Here is a 25,274-nt window from a genome sequence, read left to right on the forward strand (position 1 = left end):
AGGATTTCTCATGCTGCATGGATTATGTTGCTACATAATAGCTCAGTAGTACTTCTGCTGAATTGTAAAATAGCTTAGAGAGGAATATGATGCCCATAGTTGGTGTAATGCATTGGTAATTAAGAGGGTGGGAGGTTAAGCTTCATTAACTGCTGAGGGATTGTATCTTGGGTTTTATTATGCCCTAGAGAACATAAAAAGTGAGAAGGGTCAAACTGTTGGAATCAGATTTTGCTTGTGCATCTGCCAAAACAAAGACCACAAAATAATAAAGCAGTAAGCACAGAATGACATGAGTTGAAAAGGGAAGAAATATATCTACAGCATCTTATGGATAAGGATAAGTGTTTCTGGTGAAAAAAATAAAACTTAAATACTGGAGTATACTTTGGTATTGAAAGTTTGTAATAATTTCGTTTCATATAGCTTTTTTAAAAAGTCGAATAAATAGTTGTTTTTGTCCAAAGGTATTGCCAATTTCTTTATGCTTGTTAATTTTCTAACTTGATGTATTTGATTAAAAGAGAGACACTTTATACTTTCCATACTATCTTCTGTGGGGAACTTATGATGCCTGCTTTTTATTTTTATTTATTTATGATCCTTGTTACCAAATGTATGGGAACTGTAAGCACCACATTGCAGAAAAGAACAAAAAATCTGATGTATATTCTTCCTCTTAGGAAACAAGGATATAACAACCATATTTGATGTGTTCTATTGGTACACTGGGTTAGAAATCAAGACGGGGGATTTTCGAAAGTATGAGGGAGGATGCTGATCTGTGATTGACGGCTGTAATAGTTGATTATTAAAGAGCTTATTCTTAGCATTCTCTCAAAATAGACATTTTATCAAAACATCGATTAAATTTTTTGTTTGATTAGATACAGGCATTGCAACAAATGGTAGAGATTACAGATACAGTGGTCATCTCTGATAGGGTCAATGATTCACCGTGAGCAGGGTAGGTGATGGCATACTTCAAAAATTTTAGGGCTTACAAATTTAACAACATATTGAATACAAACTCTTACAGAAATTTCTGAATATTAGAAGACAAAAGTACCAGAATATTTTTTTTCCCCAAAATGTCATTTCTTGGTATATCTAATCATTCACTTTCACTTGAAGAGAACAGGAAAATGGATTTCATTTCTTACATTCCCTCCATTCCTCAGTATCATGTCACATTTTTAGTTCCTTCCTTTTCTTCATGTTTAGTCCTTAACTTTCTTGTTCTGCTTTTTATTCTCTTCGCAGCAAGTCTTTTTTCCCACCAGTTTTATTGAGATGTAATTGACATATAACGTATTATTTTAAGGTGCACAACATAATGTTTGGGTATATGTATATATTGTGGAATAACTACCACAATAAGTTTAGTTAACATCCATCACCTCACAGTTACAATTTTTTTCTTGTGATGAGAACTTCTAAGATCTACTCTCTCAGCAACTTTCGAATATACGATACAGTATTGTTAACTATAGTCACCATGCTGTACCTTTATCATGTACAGAAATTATTTATCTTATAACTGGAAGTTTGTACCTTTTGACCACCATTGCCCATTTCCCTGCTTCTGGCAACCACCAATCTATTCTCTGTTTTTATGAGGTCAGATTTTTTAGATCCCACATATAAATGAGCTCATATAGCATTTATCTTTCTTCATCTGACTTATTTCAGTTAGCATGATGCCCTCAAGTCCATCATGTTGTCACAAATGGGAGGATTTCCTTTCATTTTTTTTTTATGGCTGAATAATATTATATATCTAAAACATTTTCTTCATTCATCTTTTGATGGATACTTACGTTGTTTCTATGTCTTGACTATTATAAAAAATGCTACAGTGACGTGGCTACAGATATCTCTTTGACATAATGATTTCATTTCCTTCAGATATATACCCAGAAGTGAAATTGCTGGATCATATGGTAGTTCTATATTTAATTTTTTGAGGAACTTCCATTACCGATTTCCATAGTGGCTGCACCAATTTACATTTCCACCAACAGTGTACAAGGGTTCCCTTTTCTCCACATCCTTGCCAAAACTTGTTATCTCTTATCTTTTTTATGACAGCCATCTAACAGTTATATAAAATAAAATACATTAAAAAAATTTTATGCTTGATAAACAATATATATGTCTTCATTGTATTAAAAAGTGTTACCATTTTTTATTTTTACACTTTCTACCTCTTTATTCCTTTTTTATACTGCTGAATTATATCTTCAAATAATTTTTTCAGAAAAGGTTTGTTGTAGGTAAGCTTTTGAAACACTATATACCTTTTAAAAAATATTTTGCACTTATGGTTAATAGGCAGTTTTCCTGGATGGAGAACTCTGGGTTTAATATCAGATTTCCTCGTATTTTGAAGACATTTTTTCCTTGTCTTTTAAAATCCAGTGTTGCTGAGATATCTAATGCTAATCTATTTCTTGGCCCCTAGTAACCTCTAATCTGCTTACCATCTTTATAGTTTGCTTTTTGTAGAATTTTACATATGTGGAATCATGCAGTACATAATATTTTGTATCTGGCTTCTTTCACTTAACATAATGCTTTTTAGGTTAACCATATTCCTATATATATCAGTAGAGTTTCTTTCTTTAACTGATTTTTTTAGCCATTTACCAGTTGATGGACATTTGGGTTTCCACTTTTGACTATTAAATGAAGTTGTGTGAACATCCACGTACATGTCTTTGTATGGACATGTTTTTATTTCTCTTTAGCAAATACCTAAGAAGATAATTGCTGGATCATATTGAAAGTGTTCACTTTTTAGAGAAATTTCCAGACTCTGCTCTAAAGTACCTGTGCAATTTTGCATTCTCACCAGCAGTGTATAAGAATTCCAGTTGCCTGCTTTCTTTTTAACATTTGGTGTGACCATTTTTTGAATTTTATTTTAACAATTCTCGTGCGCACATTGTCCACTTTGTAAGAGAATAGTATGAAAGAAGGTTCAAAGTACAATCATATCTTCTTTCTGAGATATTTAAGGGTTAACTGAGAGGTCTATGGGTGCATGCTGCCCTGAGCCAGGAGAGGGAATTAACTAGTCTTCAATGACTGAGGAAATAATTGTAGAGAAAGTAAGGAGGAGGCAGAGCTGAGAGAAAGGGAGAAAAGAAGAATGAAAGACAATAACCTGACTTATTATGTACTTTGAGTTTGACATGCAGTCGAACATTCAGGTAGAATATTCAGAAGGCAGTTAAAAATCTAGGCCCAGAAATTGCAGAATGATTGGAAACAGAAATTTGTTAGCGATCATTTATTTCACTCTCAAACATTTATTGAATGCTTATTGTGTGCCAGATACTGTGTTATGGACTGAATGTTTGTGTCCCCCCCTAAAATACATGTTCTTCTTGCATGCAAAATATATTTAGTCCAACCCAAAAACCAATAGTGAACCTGTGAAACCAGGCAAGTTATGTGCTTCCATAATACAGTGGTGGGACAGGCATAGGAGAAACATTCCAAATCCAAGGGAGAAATCAGAAAGAAGGAATGGTTGATGGATCCCAAGCAAGTCTAAAATTTAACAAAGCAAATTTCATTAGATCTTAAGGCCCAAGAATAAGTCTCTTTGGTTCAATCCTCTGCCCTCTAGGCCCACTGGGGTAGAAACATCATGCCCCTTCAGCTGGGCGGGGCACCCTTGTAAACCGAGGTGGGGGCTTATCCCTCAGGCCTGTGCACTTCAGGCCTGTGGTGGGAGTGGCAGCCCTGATGATCTCTGAATCAGTTTTGGGGTCCTTATTCTCTTTTCTTTCTTTTTTTTTTTTTAAGTTTTTTTGATGTGGACCATTTTAAAAGTCTTTATTGAATTTGTTACAATATTGCTTCTGTTTTATGTTTTGGTTTTTTTGGCCATGAGGCATGTGGGATCTTAGCTCCCCAACCAGGGATCGAACCTGCACCACCTGCATTGGGAGGCGAAGACTTAACCTCTGGACTGCCAGGGAAGTCCCTTTTCTTGAAGGATAGTGCATGTTTGAAACCAAATAGCTCTGTGATCTTGTCCTGTAAAGTCAAAGAATTCCTTAATTCCATCTTGCCTTCTGTAGTCCCTTTAGTTCAAACTGGCGGCCTCTCTACTGGTATAATCCCATCTCTATTCCTCGCTTCTGTGAGATAGCTGATTAAGCCTAAGAGTTGTACCCATGATCTCTTTATCAAATGATTATTCAGCCAAACCCTTAGTGTACTTTAAGAACAAGCTTTCTTATTTTTTGCAATATTGATAGGTTGAAAATTTTTCAAATCTTCAAGTTCTGGTTCCTTTTTGCTTATCAGTTTCTTTAATTTATCTCTTTCCTTTTGTATTTTACTATAAGCATTCAGGAGGAACCAAGCTGTTCAGAAATTTGTTTAGAAATCTCCTCAGCTAAATATTCAGTTTCATCACTCACAAGTTGTACCTTCCACAAAACAGTAGAACACAGTTCAGCCAAGTTTTTTGCCACTTCATAACAAGGATCACCTTTCCCCAGTTTCGAATAATATGTTCATTTCCTTATGAAACTTCAACAGAATCACACTTAACATCCATAATTGTAGCATGTACCTCAAAACTCATCAGCCTCTATCCATTACCCAGTTCCAAAGCCACATTTCTATTTTTACGTATTTGATACAGCAGCATACCACTTTTCAATACCAAAATCTTCATCACCTTGGGCTACCATAACAAAATATCAGACACTGGGTGGCTTAAACCACAGAAATTTATTTTCTCACAGTTCTGGAGGGTGGGAAGTCCAAGATTAAGGTGCATGCTGATTCAGTTTCTAGTGATAGCTCTTTTTCTGACTTGTAGCTGGCCACCTTTTCAGTGTGCTCACATGACTGCTCCTTTTTGCGTGTGTGGGGAGAGAGAGAGTGCTTGATCTCTAGTGTCTCTTCTTATAAGGACACTAATCCTATTGAATCATGGCCCCATCCTTATTACCTCATTTAACCTTAATTCCCTAAAGGCTTTATCTCCAAATACTATAATATTAAAGGGTTAGAGTTTCAACATAAGAATTTGCAAAGACATAAACATTCAGTCCATAGCAGGTGTTAATGATGAAAAGAGACTAAGACATAGTCCCTACCCTTAAGCATCTCAGAGTGGAATCACTGAAATTTGAGAAGTCTTTTTTATCTAAATAAAGACATATGAAGAATTTTTATATAGACTTTTTTTTTAAGTTGAGACTTCTAAAACACTACTCTAGGAATAATGCTGGCAATGCTAGCAATGATACAAAGTCACATGCTTTTTGTTGTGTTGAATTTTGTAGTGAATGCAATATGTACATTCAGTTTGCAAGGAAGAAACATTTGTAGTTAATAAAATGGAAGAGGAGAGATGGGGGGAGTGGGGTAGACTGCTATATCCTCTACTTCATTTCTTTCCTTTAATGTTGCAACTTCACTTCAGAGAGGGTTTTTTGGATTGGATAGTCATCATCATATATGGATATTCCCAAAAGAGCTTTCTTTGTCTCAAGCACCAATCACTCTTCTAATCTGATGGTTTTAATACAAAAACAGTACTTCATGGAATAAGAAATATTTAAGCTGTTTTTCCTTAGAAGAAAGATAGTATACCTAATTGGCCCTTTGAGACTCCATAACTCACTCAATACTGCAAAATAAATTGTTTTGAAATGCCTAACATTGGTGGGAGGTGTTCCTTTTAATATTGATATAAAAATGAGTTTGGGGTTGGTGGGGTGTGCATAGACCACCATCAGCTCTTTCTTATGGCACTTATTTGCCTTATTATTTCTGTATTGCTTTTTTTTTTTAAGTTTTTGTGTCTATTTATAGATAAAATATGAAGATTTAGTTCTCATTTAATACCACACATTCTCTTTATGTCTCTGTTTCTCCTTTCAGTATATTTAAGTTGTCTTCCCTGGTCAAGTCAGTTATTCAGTGTTTACGTTGTGTCAATTTATTTGTTACAGTATTTAACATTCTATAATTATATTTGTATCCCCTTTTTTGGTACACCAATTATTTTTTCTGAAGTTAATCGTTGCCTCATTTTTTTCAACTGTATCAATTATTAGTTCATCTCCAAACTTTCCGCTAAAGCCCTGAAACTCCTCCCTAATGTGTTTAAGCATCATGTCCCTAGACTTCTCCATCTTCTTCTCCCAAATGGATTGTTTGCTCTCTAGGCTGTCTACATAGCTGTTATTCTGGTGCTTCCCTTCTTCATCCTAGCAGTTGCCTTTGAGAATGAATGGAAGTAGAGGGTAAGTGTGAGATGATAGAGTTGTTTTTTTTTTAAATTTTGTACGTCTGAAAATTTTACATTAGTTTGGTTGACTGTAGAACACTAGGCTAGAAATAACTTCCCTCTGTAAAGTCCAATGTTGCGTTTGCAAAGTTTGATGCCATTCATATTCCTGACCTGTCCCCACCCAACCCCTGGAAGCTTTTCAGATATTTTCTTTTGTCCCTCTTGTTCTAAAATGTCAGAATTATGTGCTTTGATGTAGGTCTATTTTCATTCACAGTTTGAGTACTCCATAGGATTTTAAATCTAAAATGTCATATTTTTCACTTCTGGAAATTTCTCTTAGATTCTTTCTTTGATATTTTCCTCTGCTGTATTTTCTCTTTTTTCTGTCTGGAAGTGCTAAATCTAAAACTCTTAGAAGAAAACAAAGGTTTTCTTTGACCTTTGTTTTCTTTGAGCTTTGTTTTCTTTGATCTTGGATTAGGCAACAGTTTCTTAAATATGACACCAAAAGTACAAGCAACAAAAGAAAAAAAACAATAAATTGGGCGTCATCAAAATTAAAGTTTTTGCATCAGAAGACACTGCTGATAACACATATATATGGAATCTAAAAAATAAATAAATAAATAGTCATGAAAAACCTAGGGGCAAGACGGGAATAAAGACGCAGACCTACTAGAGAATGGACTTGAGGACACAGGGAGGGGGAAGTGTAAGCTGGGACAAAGTGAGAGAGTGGTAGTGTATATATGGACATATATATACTACCAAATGTAAAATAGATAGCTAGTGGGAAGCAGTTGCATGGCACAGGGAGATCAGCTCGGTGCTTTGTGACCAGCTAGAAGGGTGGGATAGGGAGGGTGGGAGGGAGGGAGACACAAAAGGGAAGAGATATGGGGATATATGTGTATGTATAACTGATTCACTTTGTTATAAAGCAGAAACTAACACACCATTGTAAAGCAATTATACTCCAATAAAAATGTTAAAAAAAAAAAAAAGACACTGCTGAGAAGTAAAAAAGACAAACCACAGAATGTGAGAAAATATCTGTAAATCATGTACATGATAAGGGTCTAATACCCAGAATAAATAAAGAACTCTCACAACTCAACAACATAAACAACCCAATTAAAAAATGGGCAAAGGACATATAGACATATTTCCAAGGAAGATATACAAATGGCCAAGACTAGCACATGAAAAGATACTCAACATCATTAGTCATTAGTGAAATGCAAATCAAAACCACAATAAGATACCACTTCACACCCACTAGGATAGCTATTTTAAAAAAAAGAAAAAGTGTTAGAGAGGATGTGAAAAAATTGGAACCTGCAAACATCGTTGGTAGGAATATGAAATGGTGCAGCCACTGTGGAAAACATTTTTGTAGTTCCTCAAAAAGTTGAACAGAGCTCCCCTATGACCCAGCAATTCTTCTCCTAGCTATATACCCAAGAGAACTGGAAATATATGTTCACAGAAAAACTCATGCATGAATATTCATAGCCACTTTAGTCTTAATAGCCAAAAAGTGGGAACAATCCAAATGTCTACCAGTTGATGAATGGATAAACAAATGTGACATATCCATACAATGGAATATTATTGAGTCATAAAACAGAATGAAATATTCATACATGCTACAACATAGATGAACCTTGAAAACACCATGCTAAGTGAAAGAAACCAGACACAAAAGGCCATGTGTTATATAATTCTGTTTATATGAAATGTCCAGAATAGACTAAACCATAGGGACAGAAAGTAGATTAATGATTGCCAGGGACTAGGAGAAGGGGGAATGGGGAGTGACTGCTTAGTGAGTATGCAGTTTCTTTTGGGAGTGATGAAAATGTTCTGAAAGTAGAAAGTGGTAATATTTGCATAACTCTGAATATACTAAAAATCACTGAACTGTATACTTTAAAATGCTTAAAATGATGAATTTTGTTTTATGTGAATTTTATTTCAGTTAAAGATACATATCTGTATACATGTATATATATATTTATTATTTATATATATGAAAACCTTTATATATATAACCTTATATAAACCTTATACATATCACCTTTGGATGGATGTTACAAGAGTGTACTTTCTATACATATTTTGAACATTTTCATCCTTAGCTTTAGGAAATGAGCATCTGTTTTATCAATACTAAAATTAGAACCATTATAATTTTCACCTTACTTGTAACAGTTTTTAAAATAGTGAAATGTCCGCCATAGGAGTAGATGCATATTTAATAAGATATATAAGGAAATGCTTACCTGTTTTTTGTTTATATATGTTAGCCATATTAATGAGGTCTCTAATATTTTAGGTCTAGTTCTTTAATACTATACACCTTAATGTTAGAACATTTCTATTCAAAATTGTTATAGTTTAATCAATGAAAGAAAGTGTGGTATACATTTTAAAAATATACATTCCATCTCTTTTGCAAAAAATTTTTTTAATGTTTTTGTTGTTCAGTTTTGGGTGACCTTTGTTATAACTATTAGTAAGTGTTCCTGAGATTGAAAAAAAGTTAACACAAATATTTATGCTAAATATTGCCTAATATTGGCAATACAAAAATGTGCAGCTCTGAGTAATAGTTAAGACAATTATTTGACTGAATTCTCATAATCGAACTTTTATTGAATGCTTAACATGTGGCAGGTACCATTCTCTGCATTTACATTTTTAACTCATTTATTACTTACAACAAACCAATGAAGTAAATACTATTATCTACATTTTTCTGTTAATCAGTGGAGGCATATAGAGGTGCTATTCGTGGTCAGCGTAACCACAGACACAACTCTAGTGTAAAGTCAAGATTTGAATCTAAACAGTCTGGATGCAGAATTCAAATTCATAACTACTGTGTTGGGTTGAACTATATGCCTCACAAATATTTGTTTCCATTGGAAAAATGTTACTTTATATTTTGTAAGAGATTAATGCTTTGCTAGGAATGATGTATTCAGAGTTTTAATGATACAACTAGTTTCTAATAGTGGCATATATTATAGAGTGAATCCACTTTGAGATCTTTTAGGAGGTGACTAAGATATATGATGGTTACTGTATTTCTGGGTGATTAGTTTACATGATTCTAAGCATAAGTAAATTTGATCCTGAAAAGTAAAAGTTGCAACTTGGACTAATTTATGAGGTGGCACAAGATTATGTTTACTAATCCAAATGCCCCACATTATCTTTATGATTCTAGCTAATAAAAAACAAAATTATTGCTTGTGCTTTCCTTCTCCAAAAAACATGTGTACCTTTTTCTTTGGATTATTTCTATAGTACCTCGTCACAAAGCCATGTTTCTATATGTTTTCTTGTAGCCACTCAGTAGGTCACTCAGTAGTAGGTCAGCTTCCAAGAAAGAAAAGGAAAATTGGAATTCAATGTCTCTTCATTTAATCAGAGATTTTAAATTCTATTTTCATTGTTAAAAGAAGATCATAGGCCTGCAGGTGCAAAACTAATGTTTGATATGGGCAAAATAAATGTCTTTATTCTTAGTTGTTACTTCACCCATTATTTTGGTGAATGAGTTTTTTGAATTCTAGAATTACAAACCAGTAAACAGATTACGCACATGCTTTATTTTTACCTTGTGGCAAACATAACAATAATTACATGTAATATGTAAGTGCTAATTCTAGACTTTGCTTGAAGTGTATAAATTTTTCTAATGATCATAGCCTCTTGCAATAGCATTTGATTTTTGCTAGTATAAAAATGTATTTTTTTAAAATTCTAGTTCACTGGTAAAAAATTAAGCTTCACATTTAATATTATGTAAACCCTCTTTCTCTGCTTTAGAAATATCTATATTGTCATGATTTTATGCTTGAATCAATTTGAAGGTGTCAATTTTTAATACATTGGAAAGTTCTAGTATTGCTAATATTATGATTTAAGAAAATTATCACTTTTTTTTTTTTACCACAGATGCTCAGTAATATGTCATTCTGTTTTCTTAGGAACTTCCTGCACCATTACTTGATGATAATTGTAAAAAAGAATGTGATGAAGACATATGTAATCATAAAACAGAATCTAACATTAAGATGAAAATAGCTTGGCGTTACCAGTTATTACCCAAGATGGAGGCAAGTCAATAAACTATTTCTAAAATTTGCAAATATATTTGTTTTCATTTTACAGGATCTCTTGTGGTATACTTGTTACTCTTTAAATGTAATACAATGTATATTTGTTTATTTAAGTAATTAGTTATTTCATTTGTAAAGTATCTTATCAAGATGACTTTTTCCCAGTTTTATTCTGAAATAATTGACGTATGTCACTGTATAAGCTTAAGGTATACAGCGTGGTGGTTTGATTTACATACGTTGTGAAATGACTGCTAGAGTAGGTTCAGTTAACATCCATCATCTCATATAGATAAAATGAAAAGAAAAGAAAGAAGAAAAAAAATATTTCTCCTTGTGATGAGAATGCTAGGATTTACTCTCTTATCTTTCCTATATATTATTCAACAGTCTTAGCTATAGTCATCATCATGTACATTATATCTCTAGTACTTATTTACCTTATAACTGGAAGTTTGTAACTTTTAACCACCTTCCTCCGGTTCTCCCTCCCACTACCCTCTGCCTCTGGTACCCAACGTCTAATCTCTTTTTTCTGTAAGTTAGTTTCTGTTTTATTTTGTTTTGTTTTTAGATTACACATGTAAGTGAGATCATACATTATTTGTCTTTCTCTGTCTGACTTGTTTCACTTAGCATAGTGCCACTAAGTTCCATCCTTGTTGCAAATGGCAAGATTTCCTCATTTTTTATGACTAAACAATATTCCATTATATATATCTCACAACTTCTTTATTCACTTACTCATCAATTGACACTTTGTAAATAAAGCTGCTATGAACATGGGGTTGCAGATACCTTTTTGAGTTAGTGTTTTCATTTCCTTTGAATATATTCCCAAAAGTGGAGTTGCTAGATCATATGGTAGTTCTATTTTTAATTTTTTGAGGATCCTCCATACTATTTTCCATAATCACTGCACCAATTTACAATTCCACCAACATTGCACAAGGGTTCCCTTTTCTCCACACCATGCCAGCCTTTGTTGTCTCTTATCTTTTCCATGATGGCTGTTCTAACAGGCATGAGGTGATTATTTTAACAACTTAACATTGTGGTTTTAATTTGCATTTCCCTAATGACTAGTGTTGTTGAGCATATTTTCATGTACCTGTTGACCTTTTTAATATTGTCTTTGGAAAAATGTATATTCAGGTCCATTGTCCATTTTTAAATTGGGTTAGTGGTTTTTTTTACTATTGAGTTATATGAGTTTTTAAATATATTTTGGATATTAACCCCTTATCAGATACATGGTTTGCAAAAATTTTTTCCCATTCCATAGGTTATCTTTTCACTTTATTGATGGTTTCTTTGGCTGTACAGAAGCTTTTTAATTTGATATAGACATACTTGTTTATTTTTTACTTTGTTGCATATGCTTTAGTTGTCATATCCAAAAACTTACTACCAAGACCCATGTCAAGGAGCTTTATTCCTGTGTTTACTGCTAGGAGTTTCATGGTTGCAGGTCTTACATTTAAGTCTTTAATGCATTTCTAGTTAATTTTTGTGAGTAGAGTAAGATAGGGGTCCAGTTTCATTCTTTTACATGTGAATATCCAATTATCCCAGCACCATTTATTGAAGAGAATGTCTTTTCTCTATTGAATATTCTTGGCTACCTTGTCAAATGTTAGTTGACCATATATGCTTGGGTTTATTTCTGGGTTTTCAAGTCTGTTCCACTGGTCTATTTGTCTGTTTTTATGTCAGTATCATACTGTTTTGATTTATATAGCTTTATAGTATAGCTTGAAATCAGGAAGTATGATGCCTCCTACCTTGTTCTTCTCTCTCAAAATTTCTTTGGCTTTTTGGGGTCTTTTGTGGTTTCATATAAATTTTAGTAGTGTTTTTTTCTACTTCTGTAAAAAATGACATTAGAATCTTGATAGGGATTGCATTGAATCTATAAATGGCTTTTGGTAGTATTAACATTTTAACAATATTAATTCTCCTAACCCATGAACATGGAATACCTTTCCATTTATTTGTGTCTTCTTCAATTTCTTTCATCAATGTCTTGTAGCTTTCAGAGTAGAGATCTTTCACCTCCTTCGTTAAATTTACTCCTAAGTATTTTATTGTTTTTGATGCTATTGTAAATGGGATGATATTTCCTAAAAATAAAATTATGGTTTGTTTTTTTTTTAACCCAAATAGATTATTGCATTTCTTCCATAATCTCCCTATAGAATCTTTTATTCTAGGGTTGCAAGACAGAGTAAGTGAACTAATTAAGCCATTTCTATCTAGTATAGTTACCTATAAATATTCAATATAAGTAGTGGTTCTTTGGAATTACTGTTTTTATTCTTATACATTTCATTTTCAACCATTACATTTTCAAGCTGTCTGGTAACCTCTCCTGTCTAGGATAAACTAAGAGACAGGATGTGAGGGGAAATTTTCTGAGAAGTCAAAACACATGTCAGTAAATCTGCCTACTAAATAAAGCTTATGAACTCTGCTCCTATTGAAGGCCCCTCCATTTGATTGTTTCCTTCATTCATTTTTCAGAACACTTTAATGTCTACCAGACATTATCATACTGGTAGAAAAGAGGGGGAAATTCTATCTGAATAAGACAATTCCCATACTCCACACTTCTCTAGTCTTCCACATTGACATCAGTGTTACCTTTCCCAAGTACAGAAATATGTTTATAACACCCCTTAACTGAAAATGCCTAATTTGGTTTCCTGTTTCCTGCCCCCTTCTAAATGCATGGCAGACTGTCAATCACATTACCTTCCTGCCAACCTTAGACATAACCTTAGAATTCTCTGCAGAGGGTCTGGGTGGTCACTACCAGTTAATAAGAATTAGAATGTGAGATGAAACCCATTATAAACACACAATATGAAATATAAACTTCTCAAGTTGTATACAAGATTTATACCACTTAATCCAAGCCTACCTTTTTAGTCTCTGTCCTGTGTGTATATAAAACACTATATTCGCCCATCCTATGAGAACTGCTCTTTGTGAATTGCTTGTATTTCTGCTGGTGATGCTTTTCACTTTCTTATTCAATTCATCCTTCTCCAAGGGCAAATGATATGTTATTATCTAATTTCTTATATTTGTTTCCATAGCACCACATGCATTTTAGAGTACTTCTCTACATTGTTTTATAGTTAGTTGGTAGTATAATTCTTTTCTCCACCAGACAGAATTCTCTAGAGGACAGAGAGCTTGTTTTATTATATTTTCTGTTGTATCTCCAGCACCTATGTTAATGCCATTTATTCATTCAGTCAGAAAATATTGATTAATCATCAACTGTGTACCAAGTATAAAATGTGTTGTAATAGGTGGATATTAAGCAGTGGTAAATTGTTCTAATTTAAATGGGAAAGCTATTTGAATAGTATCATTTTTAAGTGTGATTTATTTAAATGACTGTGAACAAACTGCAAATTAGAGAGGGGTTATTTGCAACTCATATAGTAGAATAAGGAATAGTCCACCAGCTAAATTTTTAAAAACAGGAAAAAAGTAAAAAGGAAACTTAGGTAGTCCTTAAACACACAAGAACAGATGCCAAATTTCAATTATAATAAAAGAAATGCAAATTAAAGCTATACTGGCCTGCCATTTTTCTATTATTAGATTGTCAATAATCTAAAATGTTTGGTAAGACACTAAATTAGCAAAGGTGGGAAGAAACTAGTACTCTCATACTTTGCTGGTAAAAATGTAAATAGGTACAGCTTCCATAGAGGGTAATTTGACAGTATCCTTCAAAATTACAAAAACGTATACCCTTTGATTCTTTTGGAAATTTACATCATGAATATATTTACTCAGATGTACAATGAATTATGTATGACCTACTTATGAGGCATATTTTTTTAATAATAGAAGATTGGAAATAACCTAAATGTCCATCAGTAAGCAACTAGTTAAATAAATTACAGTATATGTGGACAGTAGAAAACCATACATTTGTATTAAAAAGTAAAAGGAAGCTGTATGTAATCAGAATTTGTTGCAGGCATAGCTTAGAATGTGATTGAGAACTGGGTACAAGAGGCCAGAATAAATGTAGTTATTCTGCTTGGGAAAATGTGAGTTAATTTACAAAGATTAAAACAGACAAGCAATGTAGGGACTAGCACTTGAGAACCCTAATAGCAAAGAACTTCATGCCTTTAATCTGGCATATTCATTTAAGTAACTGGGCTTAAGGGTGACTCTTCTGTAAAGAGTGACTGTATTTCTAATTTTTTCTGCTGGTATGTTCTGAAAGTCATTAAGAACATAAGCTCTAAGTTGAATTTAGCTTTTGTGTAAAGACAATATACCAATTCAGTTTTAGATCATATAAAATACTTATATCTTCCATTTCTTTTATTTTTACTCTTATCTCAGCTAGGTTTTGGTCTTTTCATTGGTCACTAACAGTCTTGAAGTGAAATTGTCAGTGAAAATGCAAGTGATTGAAACTTTAAGCCTTTTTTTCTTGCTGCTTCTTATAAAATCTGTTTAAACTTGGGGAGAAAGTTCTTTGTTTCTTTAGAGTTAATTGTTTCCTTCTGTATTGTAATTACAGATGCCATTCCTGCCCCCTTTCACATATGAGTAAATACTGCTTGCTCTGTTTTTACTTTTAGAGTATGGTGTGCTTGCAGTTGTTACTATGGGGGTAAACTTCTCAGAGGTTACACATTAACACATAAGCCTCAGTTTTCAAGGCTTACAGCTTCAGTGTTTTAAAAATTATGCTCTTACAATGATGTTCTCCAGATGACTTATTTTCCCGTTTTCTTCAGGACTCCCTTAAAATATCACTTTATCGGGAATGTCTTCCTTTGTCACTCTGTATGTAATAAAACCTCTCTCTCTTTTTCTCATCCCCTTTCACCACCATATTTCTCTTCAGGGTACTTGCCATCATCTAGCAGATAATATATCATCCACCTCCTCCTACTAGAGTGTGAACCAATGAGAGAAAAAGACTTTTACTATTTTGTTTTACTGGCTTGTGGTAGGTGCTCAATAGTTATTTGTTGAATACAGGAGTGAATGACATATAGTATGTGAATTAAATGTTAAAGTGAGTCAAGTTGTATTAATTAATACACATAAATTAGCAGCTTATTTTGAAGTTACAGTCAATGGTCAAACTTAAGTTTACTAGTATTTACAAGTAAGTTCTGTCAAGTTTAGAAAATAGAATCATCTCTGGCTTCTTTGCTTTTCTTTGAAATGTCACTGGCATGTATATTTGCCTGTCACAGAAATTTTATATATGATGATTTGCCAAGAGTGAGTAGACTTTGAGGATCACTCATCATTATCTACTTTATAAATCCAGACCTTACCTTGCCATTATCATTTTAAAAACAACAACAGTAAAACCCTGGTTTTCTGTATTTTACTTGGGACAAACTATAGTTAACACTATTATGAGTGAAGATTAAACAAGTAGTCCAAAACATAATGTAACAGAAAGGCATTCGGTTGATTATCAGAGATGCCTCTTAATACAAGTCATCACCAGGTCCTAAGAGTGTAGTCATATTCCCATTTAGGGAATGCAAAAAAGGATAAGAATATGTACACCTAAATAAATAACAGTAGCTCAGTAAAGCATAAAGTAGTGCTTCTTCCTGTTGGAGGCGTGTGTAGTTTTTAGAAGCCTACCTTCCCTCATCCTGTGATTTTGATTTTCTCTCTTAGATGGCCATGCCTCCTTCTTTCCTATCCAATCATCAAACCCTATTCCGTCTTCACCCCAAGAATTCATAGCCTACAGCATGTTCTGAGACTTAATTTTTTCAATATTGTAGAGCTCTACTACCAAGGCCTACAATGGCTCCATCAATTTATGACAGCATATTAGATCTTTATTATAGTAAATCCTCATTACACTTTGAATTTCCATCTTACTGGTTCAGCTACAACAGTCCTGTGATAGATGTGTGCATGTTGTAGATGACAACAAATACCATTTTTCCAATAAAGTAATGTAATTGCAAAGGATAGTGATGGATCTTCTGATTCTCTGGTGAATCATGACACAATAATAATAATTAATAATATTTATGTAGCGCTTTATAATTTACAAAATATTCATTTCCAGTATTGCATTAGATTCTCACAACAGCCTAGTGAAATAGTTATTATTAGCTCTGATTTCTGGTGATTGAACTGAGGTTCAAAATGGTTCAGTAACCATTTGGGTTCTTGCTTTCTGTTATGCCATACTGAGAAACAAGAAATGATAACAATAATAAGAAAACGTCTTATTTAGACTGTTTGTTTGTGGTGCAACTTTTCTCTGAAATTTTTCTTTCTTTCTAACATACTTAAGTTGAGGGATGGTATTGTTTTGTTGCTCTGTGCTCCTCCTGAAACCCCATTAGAGTTCATTTTCCTTTAGCATAACCATTTCCATTTTACTCTCTTCCACAGTTGGCAAAGTTAAAGGGTAGTTTATGAATGTGAAACAGAAGTTTTCATAATGTAAAACTAAAGCAATGTGTCTTATCAAACTGAGTAAATGGAATAGTTATTGATGATAGTTTAATTTTTTTAATGCATTTACTTTTTCAGGAAGTTGATAGGTTTTCATTGATTACCATTACCACTACAACTACTGCTACTACTACTATTATTATTATTATATTTAAAGCATTTAATGACCTTTTTCAGAGGAAATATTTTAAGTCTTTGTTTTACAATTCTAAGCCTCAGAAGATTTCACAGCATTCCAGTTATCTGATGATATGTTAATGCTATGTGTGTTGGGTAGAAAAAAACTTACAAAATTGTTTTTCCTGTAAGAGTATATTTAATTTTCATTTTCATTTTTTATTGAAGCATTGAAGTTTTTCATCATTAATAAAATGGTTAGTGTCTACCTTGTGAATATTTTAGTTGCCCTATCTAATCTTAATTTCTAAAAAATTAATAATTTAGTTGTAATAAGAAAAGCTTCCAAATTTATTTTTACATTTTGATTAATTATTTGTGTTCTATATGTAAACTGTCACAGCATGAAATCAACTTTCTGCCTTGATTCGTCCCAAATCTGAGATTTCTATTACTTTAATATTATAATTAGAAACATTGATAGAGACGGCAACTTAAAAAGCATACTTTGCTTCTTGGCAATTTAGCATATTTCTCCAAGTGCATAGGATTTCAAGAACCTTCAGTCCACTAATAAATTTATTAACTCAAACTTAAAAGAAGCGAAAAGTCTCTCTTTCTTTCTCTCTCCCCATGGCCAGTCCGCCAAAATAGATTATTCATGCTTATTTGATTCAGGTAGGCTTTTGCAAGCTTCCCTACTAGGCCTGGGAATGTGGTACATTGAGGCCTTTTCAGAGGCTTCTGACATAGACCAAGCTTTTATTGCATGGTGTTTTATTATTACCAAATCCTAGTCTCCACCCAGTTTGTAGGCACTCTGCTTATTCTTTTAAATCAGGAAAGGTTATCACCTACCTTAATCCATGCAGCAGTGTGGATTAAGGACACCAGTGTGCCCCAGGATTCTCAAAGAGGATCCTGGAAACTTCTTGTTTCTTCTTTTTTGCTGTCTTTACTAAATTCTATTGGGCCTTAGGGGGATTTGCATCTGAAATGGGCAACCTGGTGTTTTTCTCAATGAAGACATCAGATCAAAGTTCAGTTAGTCAAGGCCTTTCTAAAACATTAAGGGGGTTTGGACTTACACAATAAAAAGATGAGCTCTAGCAGAGATTGCAGTAAAAACATTCTGAACTATAATCCGGATAAAGAATAGATTATAGGCCAAAGAACAGACCTTGTTTAAATTGCTTTAGACTAATAACTTTACATTTAAAAACTTTACATCCTATTTTTAAGAGACAAATTTTAATGTGACATAATGTATTTGTCAGTTACTTTTCGTGGCAAATAGACAAATCATGTTTTTGAAACCATACTTCTGTTTATATTGTATTGAAAAGATTAGATTAAGCCAACTGATAGGTCTCTTTCATTAATGAAAATAAACAGTACCTTATGGAGGAATGAACAGCTATTTTATCTAGAAAATAAATGTCAAACCCTCAGATTCTGAATCTGAGAATAATGTTTCTATTAGACTTTAATTCTCTATTACTATATAATTTGATGTTTGTAGGCATTTAAGAATATGAATTCTTGAAGTCTTAAAATGCAAATATCTAGTGTCAAGCAAATGTCTCTTTCTTCTCTAAATTTCGAAGTTGCCAGTTACTTAGTAAAATAAGTTAAGAACCTACTGTGTATAGTTCTTCAGTTTCTGTAAAGATTATCTAGTTTTGTTGAATGTTCTGAAACTTGTCTGTTTTGTAGCATTCAAGACAGTGGAAGTTAAGTAAATTTAGATCAGAGATTTTATTAGAAACTATTGCCAGGTGGAATCTGTTACTAGTTCAACTTTGGATAGAGGTATATTTAGATAGAGATATATTTCTAATGTGATGAATGAAAGAAATCAGCCCAGAGTCCATTCAAAGTAATGTAATAATAATTTTATATTACTGGGCTTCAACTATCCTATGTAATTAAATTCAGCATCAATAGTTATTAGAGTTTCTTATAAGAAAGATAATTGGTTGGAGAAATTGTTGTAGAGGGCACAAAAGAGGAATTATCAATGAACTCATGAATATGCCAGGTTTCTGGTTTAACTATTAGAGCTTATGTACATTCTCCCACTGTATCATGTACCTTGTTCCTACCTGGAATATCCCAGTATATTTTATACTGTTAGCTCAATTTTAAGTTTGTAAGAAGTTTTGAATACTATATATACACATGGTCTTATGAGAATTTAGTTTTTAAATGATGCTCAGTTTAATGTATATAAATAGCTAGTTTCTTTTGGGCCCCTCAGCAATGAAATAGTGTGGCTTAAGTTTTCTTTTCATTCTTAGTAACTGTAAATTTATTTTATTTTTAAAACTTGAAGTCTTAAATGTTAATTGAGTTATGTATATAAAATTTTTGAACTGAGGAAGGTATAGTATAAAGGCAAAGAGGTGTTCAATTTCTTATCAAACTTAGGGAACCACCAGGAGTGAAGATACCTGGGAGATGTAAAGGTTGATTTCTAACTATCAATAGTTTATAATAATAAAGATTGTTGCATGCTTCTTTGAAATTTAATAAGCCTATGTATATCAGCTCTTCCTTATTTGCATTAAAATGCATAAATATATCAGAATTTTGCTGAATGTAGGATAAATAAATTGCAGTTTAAAGAAAAATTTTTAACAACCAATATGGGTTTTCTTATCAGGCTAGACCGGTATCATCTTCAAGATTTGGTCACTATTATGATGTATCAAAAAGGATACCACAAGAACTAATTGAGGCTTCAAAATGGCATGGATTTTTTCTTCCAGAAAAAATATCATCAGCTCTTAATGTAGAACCCTGGTAAGTTAATGATTTCAATATACCACAGTCTTTGAAAGAATGCATATTTAAAGGTACATATCCTAATAAATGTTTTCTGTATAATATGTAACCTTAATTGTACATGTTTCATATTTCATTATATGTGGTTTTCTTCTCTTTCTCATCCTGTAACTGTTGGACCTACTATTACTTTTAATTTGCAACTTGAAAAATCTGGATACCAAATTTACAATACCTGCTGTTTTTATTTTCAATAAAATGTGAAATAGTTCTATATTAGGGTCTTTCAGCCCTAAATGCACATGGATACCTAAATATTGCTTATTGATAATAATAGCATTGAAAATAGTATAAAATCATGCTTTTGCTCCATGTTTTTTGATACATGCTCTTTCAGAAAGTAAACAAGTACATGTTTTCCAATATTTTATTTATTAAGCCTTTCTACTTCTAGTTATGCTGTAAATAAAATAATCTGTATTTTTTTAGATAACAAGAGAATTTAGGGTTTGAGTTTTGCAATGAAAAGTTTTAAGTAATAAAATAACAACATATAGTGTTACTAACTATTAAAGCACAACTCTGAAAATTACAGTACTTGACATTGAATAATTTATAAAGTATTAGGAATATTTAATTTCAATTCTTATTGCAGTTGGATCAAGGGAAGGTAATTCACAGAATAGGTTGTTGCCTCTGTTTTCTTTCACACTGTAAAACCTTTATTTTCAAAGTGAAATGAGTTATTAAATGGAAATTTAACAGATAGGAAGTTGTGAATGGAAATGACTTAAAAATCTAGAGTCTCTTTCCCAGAAATATTACCTGAAAATTTAGTGGAGACTATCCTATTTATTTTTATTAAATCTCTTTCCAAAAAAATTATTTATTAGTGTATTCTCCAGTCCATATGGCTGGAGACTTACCGAAAGTGGTGCTTTGATGATGCTTTAGTGTTAATAGCTGCCATTAATGAATGACTGCTATGTGTCAATCACTCTACTACATACTCTACATTTGTTATCTAGTGTAATCCTTGTATCAGTCCTATAAAAGTTTGTGCAGTGTTCCCATTTTCCAGGAAAAGATACCAAAATTCACAGAGGTGATTTATCTGAGCCTCAACTATTAAGTGATCAAACCAGGATTAACCTAAGTCAGAAGATCCCTCTCTTTTTTCTTTGCCTTACTGCTTCAAAGGACTTTGGTGTCCTTCACCTTTATCTTCTTGTGCTGTATAGTAAAGAGCACTGATAAAGAAATTAAAAATCTGGGTTCTGGTACTGAGTTCATCCTACTGTTACTCTTGGGCAAATCCCTTAAATTCAGTGAAAATAAATATCCTCTTTTGAAAAATAGGGGCGGGGTATGGGGGTTCTAGGAGGAATACCACCTGTCCTTCCTATATCACTAATTTTTTATTAAGTTTGAATGATTATATTGATTATACTAGTTCCTAATTTTTGTCATTCACTGAACCAGACATATATATACGTACACTTGGGAAATAGGTCAAAATAGTGTTTCCATGATTTGTCAAATAATAAATCATGGAACCCAGATTCAAAGTCAGTTCTTTCTGACTTAAAAAAAATCTGTGTTAGCAGTAATGCTGTCTGTACTGCCTCCATTCATGGAGTACTTAGGGAAATGAAAAATGAAAAATGTACATTAAGTATGATGTAAATACATGAAAAATAATATAGTGTTACTTTTGTAATTTAAAAAAAAATTAAGGGTAAAGCTTTCTTTAAGTCGGAAAGTACAAAGTGTTTTTCATTTGTTCAGCAACTAAAGAGAGGAGGGAATTAACATTTCTCAATTTTCTGTTCAGTGTCAGGCACTGTTCCAGGCATTTGACTGTGGGATATCTCATTGAATCCTCCCAACAACCCTCCAAGAGAAGCAATATTATCCCCACTTTATAGAAAACTTGAGGCCAGAGACGATGAGCAGCTTTGCCACTGTTTCAGGCTCTGGGTGACTAAGCAGACACCCAAACCCAAGTATCCAAAACCCTCTGCTCTCTTTTCTATACCAGGCTGTCTCCACTTACTGCTGCAGTAACTGTACTGCACACAAAGCTGGGCACCAGAAAAATTAAACCTTATTGGATGTGGAAATATAGTCTTTAAAGTATATTTTAAGAATATTTTTGAGAACTAACAGATTTGCATGGAACAGGAAAATTTATAGATTTTAATTACCAGGGCAGTATTTCATTTCATAGTAGTTAACTGATAATTCATTTATTTCATATTAAACTTAAATGCTTAATTAAATGTAATTAAACTTTAAACATGTAATTAAATTAATTTTGAAAATGGGTACTTTACCATGTGAGGTTTATTTTAATTTATGAAAAGCGTGTGCTCATTTCACTAAAATGAACTTTACTGGTTCATTTATAAAACAATAAAGCTAAGCCTTACAGTTGTCCTTACTTTTCCTATAATTAAGACTAGAGGATATAGCTGTGTCCCACTATTGTGTGTGAGGATATAATATATAATTTTATAACTTCTAAAGGCACTGTTGAAACATATAAAGATTTTTTTACAGTAAGAAAAACTGAAGGTCATTTAAAATCTACACTAACTAATTTAAAATTATTGGTAGGTTTGCCAATGGAAAATGTTCATACATACAGTTTAAACTTTCAAGTTGAAGCCTAGGTATAAAAACCTGAGATGTATCACAATAATATTACCCAGATAATTTTGTTTTGATATTTCACTGTTATAAATCTGATAATCTCAATCATAAAACAATGATAGAAAAACTGATTTTGAGAATAAGTTGGTAGTCTACAAATTTAAAATTTGACTTTGTTTTGAAGTAAGCTTTGCTAACAGGTATGCCCAAGCACAGTTCTGTTTCCTCACTAGAAAGATATTGTCATTATTTATTATTTATTAATGAATCTACTAACATACTGCTTATTCAACTGTTACAGACTGAATGTTTGTGTCCACCCCACCCCCTGCCAAATATATGTGATGAAGCCCTAGTCCCAGTATTTGGAGATGGGGGCTCTGGGAGTTAATTAGGGTTAGATGAGGTCATGAGGGTGGAGCCCTGGTCTGATAGGATTGGTGTCCTTAAGAAAAAGAGGGAGAAACACCGAGCTCCCCACTCTCTTCTTGAGTAAACACCCAGGAAAAGCCATGTGAGCTCACAGCGAGAAGGTGACCATCTGCAGCTCAACACTAAACCTGCCAGCACCGTGATCTTGGACTTCTAGTCTCCAGAACTGCAACAAAATAAATTCCTGTTGTTTAAGCCACCCAGTATTTTGTTCTAGTACCCCAAGCCAACTAATACACCTACTATATTGTAAAATGTTACTTTTTAAATTATAGATATGTTAGGTCTTGAATATTGAGTTTCCATAAAGTTGGCAGTAAATAGAATGATTTTGTTTTGATATGTTTCTTTGAAATTCAAGATTTTACTTTTGCATATCTACGCTAACAATAGCTAGTAGTAGCTAAAAGTTTTGTATTAAGTTGAACGAACTGAATTCTGAGAGAACTAGTTATCTTCCTAGGAGAATTTCTAGTGGAAAAACAGTGGAAAGCGGATAGGAATATTACTTAAGATTTTAGGAATCATTTTTTTCATTTTTTTTTTTATCCTGCCAAGTCTCTTTACCAGAGTAAATGGAACCTCTATATAAGCCTCTGTAGTATCTTCCTAGACAAATTGTAGCTATGCTTCCCATACATTCCTACTAGTATTCCTTTGTTCATACTTCTGTCAGAACACTAATCTCATTACACTTAATAATTTGTCTTGTCTACATTCTTATCTTCCCCCTCACGCATTGGAAATCCTTGAGGAAAGGGTTATGCTTTTTTCATCTATTTATTCTCTGAATCTAGGACACAAGTGTTGAGTTGATAGTTAATGAATTAGTGAATCAATGCACAAAGTATAGTAATAACTCAAATTAACTATAGTCTTGTTCTTAGCACAAAGATTTAGTGGGATGAAACTGGGTAACTGAAACATAACCATGTAAGAGTATATTTTAGTTCAAAAATACAGATCTCAGATTGAGAAGCAGAGAACCACAGTATATTTAGAAGTTACAAGCAGAAAATTCACTCACGAGAAAGGAATTTTGACAGAGAACTTCTAGGTAAGATTAAAAGTTCAGAACAGAAGTCATAAAGTTATAGAAGTATACTATAAACTACTCTATTAAAAGAATATAGTAAATGATATATTAATCAAATCTCAGAGCTAGGGGAAAGGAAGATGTAAGTGTAAGGAGGGATTTTACCTATCTACTTATCTGTGGGTGATATAATTAAAGTCAAAAGATAGTATCTGAAAATTTAGAGGGAGAACTATTATCCTGAACCTCGTTTTGACCAATGAAGAGAAATGACTTGCTTATATGTTTGTCTTTCTTTCTTCTTTCTGTCCTTCAAGGGGGCCTTTGGGTACATGGAATTTAGTTGATCATTCTAGCATGCTATTTTCATTGGTATCCATGTTTTTTGTTTTGTTATTTTCCACCTTATTCCCACATTCCTAATCCCAGTCGTGTTCCCCATAGACATACTGTCTCTTATTTATGTGTCTCCTTCCATATTTCTATTCTTCCTTCAATAAAGTAATCGTTGACCCTTGACTCCTTTCTCTCTCTCACTCCCTACATTCAATCTATAAGCAAATCATGTCAATCGTATCTTCAGTATATCCAGATCCTGATCACTTCTTGCAACCTTTACCTCTACCACGCTAACCTAAGTCACCCACATTTCTTGCCAGGACTCTTGGAATAGCCTCCTAATTAGTCTTGCTCCCTGCTCCTTGGTGGCTCCTATTTTTCTCCAAAACAGCCCTCATGAACTTTTTAACGTAGTGTTGTCCAATAGAACTTTCTTCAAGGATGGCAATTTTCTATGTGCTGTTCAAAATAGCAGCCACTAGCCACATGCAACTGATGATGAGCATTTGAAATGTGGCACTGAAATTTTTATTTTATTTTAATTAATTTAAATGTAAGTAGCTATATGTGACTAGTGGCTATCTTGTTAGACAGTACAGTTTTACAACATAAGTCAGCTCTTATCACTACTCTGGCTCAAACCTTTAATGAATTCTCATCTCATTCAGAATAATAAACCTATATCCTAACAGAGATCCATAAGGTCTACATGTCCTTACCTAATCTTATTGCTAGCTACCTCTCTGATCTCTTTGATTTCATTGAGGTTGGGGAAAAGGGTGAAGGGAATATCAAGAATGCTTTTCAGACATTAGAACTAGGATGGTACCGCTTACAGATATAAGTAGACATAAGCATATATCTAACAATATTTATTGAACACCTTCTCTGACGTGAGCACCTTGTGTGCCCCTGAGTACCTTTTATGAGCCTAGAATTATGTTAAGCTCTAGGTTTATTGTAGTAAACAAAGCAGCTGTTATCCTTGACCATTTATAGGTTACAATTGAGCAAG

At 33.0% G+C, this 25,274-nt stretch overlaps 1 protein-coding gene across 2 annotated transcripts in view; it reads left to right on the forward strand.

Annotated features, from left to right (window-relative positions):
* The window catches only part of ELP4 (elongator acetyltransferase complex subunit 4), a 221,601-nt gene that overhangs the window by 33,483 nt on the left and 162,844 nt on the right, over positions 1-25,274 (forward strand). For both annotated transcript variants that reach the window (XM_068555179.1, XM_068555180.1), the window contains exons 4-5: positions 10,273-10,401; positions 19,676-19,815. In XM_068555179.1, the coding sequence (XP_068411280.1) occupies positions 10,273-10,401; positions 19,676-19,815 (269 nt within the window). The remainder of the gene's footprint in view (positions 1-10,272; positions 10,402-19,675; positions 19,816-25,274) is intronic.

Source organism: Eschrichtius robustus, chromosome 11 (assembly GCF_028021215.1).
Source record: "Eschrichtius robustus isolate mEscRob2 chromosome 11, mEscRob2.pri, whole genome shotgun sequence".
In the NCBI taxonomy this organism is placed as follows: Eukaryota; Metazoa; Chordata; class Mammalia; order Artiodactyla; family Eschrichtiidae; genus Eschrichtius; species Eschrichtius robustus.